This window comes from Meriones unguiculatus, chromosome 19 (assembly GCF_030254825.1).
Source record: "Meriones unguiculatus strain TT.TT164.6M chromosome 19, Bangor_MerUng_6.1, whole genome shotgun sequence".
Lineage (NCBI taxonomy): Eukaryota > Metazoa > Chordata > Mammalia > Rodentia > Muridae > Meriones > Meriones unguiculatus.
The window spans coordinates 6,781,296-6,788,307 of record NC_083366.1 but is presented as its reverse complement, the minus strand read 5'-3'; the positions used below and the strand labels follow the sequence as shown (position 1 = coordinate 6,788,307).

The following is a 7,012-nucleotide window of genomic DNA, read 5'->3' as shown; positions in this document are numbered from 1 at the left end:
AGGTCACTAGCAACCCTCTGCACATCCTTAGCAAACTCGCCATAGTCCTTGAAGGGTCTGATGATGCACGGTCCCGAGCCCGATCCAGGCCAGAGGCTGTGCATCCCGGTGTGAAGAGAAGACTCTCTAATCCTTCTCTGCCCTTGGGCTGCTCAGGCTGCGGGCTGGATGTTCCAGCCCAAGGGAGGGAACCGGTGCTGCGCGGCGCAGCACTGCGGACAGGAGGCGGGCGTCGGGGGCTGCGGGACGCTGGGCAGGTAGCAAAGAAAGCGGGGGCTGGAGCGCCCACCTCGCTCAGCCCCAGGAACTGGGCCCCGGGACTGCGCCCGGAGGCTGCCTGTCCCCGCCCGCGCCCCGCGCTCTGATTGGCCAGCGCGCGGGGTCCCCGGCACGCGCCTGTGGATGTACTTATAAGAATCCTCGCGTGCCGGCCCTCAGCTCCGGCGAGCGGGTCCCGGCCCTCCCCCGTGCTCCCCAGCGCCAGCCGGAGCCCGCGGCCACGCGCACTCCACGGAGGCCCCGGGGCGGGGACCCACCGCGCCGTCCCCAGAGGCCGCCCCGCGACCGGCCACGGATCGCTCAGCCAGCGGCGCCCGAGCTGCCCCGCGGCCGCCCCGGGCCTCGGCGGGCGGCATGGAGGCCATGCTGCTGGAGCACTTCCCCGGGGGCCTGGACACCTTCCCGCCCGCCTACTTCGACGAGGAAGACTTCTTCACCGACCAGTCGTCTCGGGACCCGCTGGAGGACGGCGACGAGCTGCTGGGGGCCGAGCCGGCGGAGGTGGAGCTCCTCAGCCGCCAGCTGCACGAGTTCTGCTGCCGCGACGGGGCGTGCCTGCTGCTGCCGCCCGCGCCCCCCGCCGCCCCGCTGGCCGGCGCGCAGCCCCCGGGGGACCCCGGCGAGCCCGGCGACGGCGGCCACCGCTGCGGCGCGGGGGCGCCCCTCGGCGGCTTCCCCTTCTCCCCCGGCTCGCCGCCCCCGTGCCTGGCCTACCCCTGCGCCGCGGTGCTGTCCCCCGGGGCCCGGCTCCGCGGTCTGAGCGGGGCGGCGGCGGCTCGGCGGCGGCGGCGAGTGCGCTCCGAGGCCGAGCTGCAGCAGCTGCGACAGGCGGCCAACGTGCGCGAGCGGCGCCGCATGCAGTCCATCAACGACGCCTTCGAGGGGCTGCGCTCCCACATCCCCACGCTGCCCTACGAAAAGCGCCTTTCCAAGGTGGACACGCTGCGCCTGGCCATCGGCTACATTAACTTCCTCAGCGAACTGGTGCAGGCCGACCTGCCGCTGCGCGGTGGTGGCACAAGCGGTTGCGGGGGCCCGGGAGGCAGCCGGCACCTGGGAGGGGACAGCCCGGGGAGCCAGACTCGGAAGGTCATCATCTGCCACCGAGGCACCCGTAAGTGCACCTTAGCACCTTAGCTAGGGGGCCTGGGACAGAGGTAGAATCTTAGGCTAGGACGGATTGGTGAGGCTGGACCAGAGGTGGGCACCTGGAGTGTGAGCTTTCCGTTTTCCGATACTTGACCCAGGCGAGGGGAGCGCGCATCCTCACCAGACAAGCACCTCCGCGGGTCTCCCGGGTTCCAGGGAGAGGACACTGAGAGGTTGAGGGTGGAGTAGAGGGGGGTCTTCATTGTCTCGGAGGGGTCCTGAGTGACCTTCGGTGCTTCCTGCGAAGCTGGTCGGATGATTACAGTCTGTTCTCTTCTCCCAGGCTCACCCTCCCCCAGCGACCCGGATTATGGTCTCCCTCCTCTGGCAGGGCACTCTCTGTCATGGACGGATGAGAAACAGCTCAAAGAGCAGAATGTCATTCGTACTGCCAAGGTGTGGACCCCAGAGGACCCCAGAAAACACAACAGCAAGTGTTTTGACAACATAGAGAACGAACCGCCGTTTGAGTTTGCATCCTGAGAAGGCTCACAGCGGCCAATGATGTCTTTGTGCACATTGTACCTGCAAATACCTATAATGTAAATGTAATTTAAAGATCACGCTTTTCTAATGGCAATCAACTGTTATTTATCTATTTATTATTCTGTTGAGTTAATGAGATAGATTGTCTCTTTTAAAATATATAATTTATATAATTTATCATGATATTCTATAATATGCAAAAGAGGGTGATTTCCCCCAGCGCCTTTGGCAGAACTATGAGTTGTTGGAAGAACTCTGGCCAGGAAATTTCATGGCTTATTAATGCCACGTTTGATTTATTTCTAAGAGTCGTTAATAAATGTTATTCACACGTGTTTCTATAACCTGTTGTTTAGTAGCGTAGAGGAGCTACTGTATCTTTCAAAAGAATTAACTTCCCTAAAAGAGACAAAAGCAGAGATGAAAATCCTAACCATCTAGGAGTGGACTGCATTTCAAGTTGATTTGGTCTGAAGGGCATCCCTGTGGGTGGGAGGGTACTGTCCCAGCTCTGCAGTGCCCCAGCTCTCCAGCAGCCCTTCACCGGCCTTCTTGGCGCCCAAAGTAACAACTTGCCCGCGTTTGTACCCTAGCCACCAAACACCCCACGGGACAGCTAGGTCAAGGGTTATTTATCATTCCCATTTTCCAGAAGAGGAAAGCTGAGGCTTAGGGACAATGTTTGGCATGCTCCAAGTGACTGCCACAGTGCCTAATCTTAGTGTGTGACAGTGAAGGGGAAGAGGTTAGACTCCTGGCTAGGAAAGAGAGGAGACTTCTGTTTGCCGCGGAGAAAGAAAAAGTTGCTCCAGAGCAGAGCTGTGCTGCTCCTCTGCATTCCTTCTGCGGGCTCCTGAAACTAGACTCTCCCTCCAAAGGGGCTGGGGTAGATGACCTTGCTGAAGTCAGAAGACCAAGCACAACCTTCAGGGTAGAGACAAGGAGCTCTGCACCCCTCCCCCCATAACCTCTTCAGTTGGTTATTTCTAAAACTGGTTTCAGTAAGTAGCTCTGCTCTGCCCACTGGAGGAAGGCCAGCCTGAGGCGGAGGGAGCAGCGTCGCCCTCTAGCGAACAGAAAGAGAAGCGCAGGAGAAGTCTGGACCCTCAGCGGGAAAGACTTGAAAGCCAGGGCTGGGCTTGTCTTCCCCTGTCACAGTGGACTCCCAGCCCGGCCAGCGGTGTCTGGGCTCACGGTGGGGAGTGGAAAGGCGAGCTCACGGGGAGTAGGGCAGGAGACCCTCACTTTGGCGTGGAACCTATGATTCGGAGCCAGGTCAAGGTGAATTGGTTCTGCGATCAGTCCAAGCCTGGGGAGTCAAGGTGCGACAGGCCATCTCCCCACTGTCCCCAGCCTGGCCGGAGGACAGCGTACAGACAGCATGCTAATCGCTTTAACCTAGTTTCAGACCCACCGAGGGGTTCCCCCGCGCGCGCTGCGGGTGCCATGGACTTCATCCAAGAGTAATTAAAGCGAGGCTACGGGCTGGACCGACCCGCAGAGCAGCCTGGCCAGACACGCTGAGATTCTGGGTCGCGACGCCCCCAGGAGGCCTTGAGCCCTGAATCCCCTCACCTCCTCCAGCCTCCTCCTCTTCTCTGGCCATCTCTCCCCCTAAAAGTTGGATTTACATTGGAGATGTTTGAGATGGAGGAAAAAAAAATAATTCGATTTTGCCCTGTATTACGGCCTCATTAAACACGAAGTTGCTTTTGTACAAATGCTCCCATCAGGCATGTAATCTCATTACGCTCATTATAAAGTCAAATGCTAGACAGACCTCCACTTTCTTCTAAGTTGTGGAAGTGTATCATTTCCCCTCCTGCGTAGACGTGCCTCTTGGTCGGACGGGGCAGGGTGCCCGCCCAGGGCAAGCACGGCAATCATTGTGGAGTGGCACCTTTTATTTCGAATGCCACTTTTTCTGTGATTCAGTGTATCAGCACATCCTTTAGTGCTGCGCAGATGAAGCGGAAGAGCCCAGCAAGCTTCCAAAGCACCAAGGTCTCTATCTTGTCACTCTTATGTCCTGACTTGGCAAGTCCTTTAAGCACAATCTTCAAAGAGACTGACAGTTTCTTTTTATTTACTCATAATCTATTCATCTCACTGTAGCAATTCTTTTTCTTAAAAAATACGGCAGTGGAGGCAGAACAAACGTATCATTTCAGAGCCTCGTTCCAGAGCCTCCGCTGGCATCAGTGAGGCCTGAGCTGTGCTGGGCCCCGGGGAGCCCGGCTGAGGGTCTCTGGCTTGTGCACCGCTGGCTTGGCCATAAATACACGCTGGCACTGGGAAGATGTGGGGACAACTTGAGCGACGGGTATCAGCAGTCTGGAGCCAATACTTCCCCACCCCAAATTAGAAAAATCTTATGAAAATAAGGGAGGTAGCCAGATTGCGGTGGGGCTATGGAGAGGCTTTGCCAAGCCTTGTTTTTCTGATGCACCAGTGCTCACGCTGAACCCTGGCCTGCCACACAATGGGCAAAGACTTTACAGTTCTACGTGGTGGCCCTCAGCACTCAGCATAATGAAGAAGCTGTGAGCCCAGCCGGAGTGGATTTTATGAATTTACTGCAGAGCTGGTCCAGATTTCACTTCTGGTCATGGGACTGGGGGCAGTATTGCAGAAGATGCAATGCTCTATTGAAAGTGGGGTGCACAGTGACCTGTCCTCCTCTCCCAACCTGCCTACCCTTTCCTGCCAAAACCAACTCAACTCCAATCTACCCTACCTTCTCCATTCTAAATTACTGAATTGATCTTCCTTCCAGTTTGAACACCAAAGACAATATTCAGTAAAAGCTCCTCCCCCACCCCACCCCTCTCATTCCCTCACGCTTCAGGAGGACAGCCACCAGGGTCTTCTAACCACCAGGGTCTTCTTGTCACTGTGCTTAAAGATACATATCACCTCACTTCTAAAAAACGGCGAGTTCCTATCATCAGAGCCTAATAAACAGACATCATGCTCCACCCACTTTTATTCTCTTGATGGAACTTCCAGTTTTGAGATGAACTTGGGGTGTGGTGACTCTTGAGGTGGGGAAGACCCAGACAGGTCAGAAGAGGACAGGGGAGCCGCGTCTGCAGACTGAGCTGAGGCCTCTGGGAAGGAGCCCCCTGGTGGAGCCTGTCCGAGGAGGAGGCACTGTGGCTTAACTAAGAACTCCTGGGAGGAGCTCAAGTCTTTGGGAACCACGAGGCAGAAAGAGTAGGTGGGAAAGAGAGTGAGTCTTCCACTCCAGGATGGGAGCAGAGGACATAAAAGGCCTTGTTGGAGCTCCTGTGAAACCGGCTGCCAGCCATTCCCAGGACTGCTCATCTGCCAGCACCAGGATTAACGCCCCTCCATGGAGAGGGTGTGAAGCCTTTTAAATCCACAAACTCATCCTATTTCCTTTAATGGGCCTTTGCGGTGGCACCGAGTACCAGCTGCGAGGTTGAACAAACACCAGTTGAGTGCTCCCTGGCGAATCTCTCTGGGAAGAGCCCCTTCCCCTCCCTCTCTCCCTCACCCTCCCCTCCCACTGCCTTTCCAAAGCCTTCTGCAGCCTGTGGGAATGGTCCTAAATAATTCCACAACCAATTGCATTTTTGAGATCTGGAACCACTGGTGGGAAGGGATTCCCACGACAGGATGTGAGGTCTGGCCAACAGGTGTTGGGATTTGGCCCAGGGAGATGCAGAAACCCAGGGAGAGAGACAGGGCTGCCAGAAAGCAGGCTGCGCAGGGCCTCCCGGCTTTACAGGCCGTGGAAGCCGCAGACAATCGAAATGATATCTTTATTGCTAGGTTCATGTCCTGGGCTATAACATATCAATCCCTGTCGTGGTTCTCTGGGATGCACCTGGTATTTCAAACTTGTTCTTTTTGTGCTTCTGGGTCCTGGACTGCAGCTGCCTAAAACAAGCAGAGAGAGAGGCCCTTACAATGTCTCCAAGGCGTGTTGGCATGGCCTGCCTGTCTTTAATGTACCATTAACCATTGTCTTTACACAATATGGGAACTGTAAAGCATGACATGTGTTATAATAAAACACATTTTCAATGATACACTTGGACTTGAGGCTGGGGTGTAGCAAACAAACAGGCCCAAATCTTGTTTTGTCTCCCTTGCTAAGCCCACTGGCAATTAAACTTAAGACCACTGTTTCCCCCACTCCTCACCAGCCAATTAAGTTTTATGTCTCCTAATTTTTCACATAGAAAAAAGTCTCAGTGCTGGCCCCTAAAGACATTGATTTTCTTGCTATCACCTGGCGCTCAGACCTTAGTTCCATTTATCAAGAAGGGAACGTCAGGCGGTACATAAAGTGACTCTGTTACCATAAGGCTCTCACCATCCTGGCCTATTGTTTTTCCTTGTTAATAACTCATTACCAGGATTTAACAAATCAACCATTACATATGTTTTGTGTCTCCATATTTTGATCCGTACGATTAAGCAGATGTTACGATTGAAAATTGAAAAGTCCAAGGCTACTCCAGTCTGAAAGAAAGAGGGCAGCCTCAAACAACGAGCTAACAATGAGATTCAGAAGATCTTCAGAAAAACATTTACCACCAATAAACAGACTCCAACCTGCTCCATTTCAACCATTGTGTGCTTTGGGGGAATAATTAAGTTTAATAGGAATAGGTCTGGAGGGTTTTCAATGCCAAGACCACAGGTGCGGGGTGGCATGATGAATGATTTGCCTGATTTTTGCCAAGCTCAAGGGCTCTTCTCTTGGACTTTCAAGCAGATAGAAAATATTGTCATTTCTTTTAATTCACAGCATTACTTTCAAACCGAACAAAGGCCGGGGCCGGGGGAGAGGAGGGGGAGCAGCTCGGCTGTAATGAAGCGCTTAGGAGGCGGAGGTGCAGCCGAAGAGGCCGAGGCGGCGGCGGAGCGCGCTGCTGCGTTTGTGCGCAAGTGACACTCCTGTGCCACACACAAAAGGCCTTCTTCTCTCCACCTTCTGCTGCTTTTCAACCCTCGGGCCTATGCCAAACCAGCTCCTGGGACGCCGGGGGCCTCCTGGCCTCCTAACTAGGGCAACCCAGACTTTGGGACATCCGTCGCTGCCAAGGCAAACCTCGCCAAACTT

General features: G+C 55.0%; 1 protein-coding gene across 1 annotated transcript; it reads left to right on the top strand.

Annotated features, from left to right (window-relative positions):
• Positions 1–633: 633 nt before the first annotated feature.
• On the top strand, positions 634–1,911 carry Ptf1a (pancreas associated transcription factor 1a). Its single transcript, XM_021628585.1, has 2 exons — positions 634–1,393; positions 1,712–1,911. The coding sequence occupies exons 1-2, from the start codon at positions 634–636 to the stop codon at positions 1,909–1,911; spliced, it is 960 nt and encodes a 319-aa protein (XP_021484260.1).
• Positions 1,912–7,012: the final 5,101 nt, after the last annotated feature.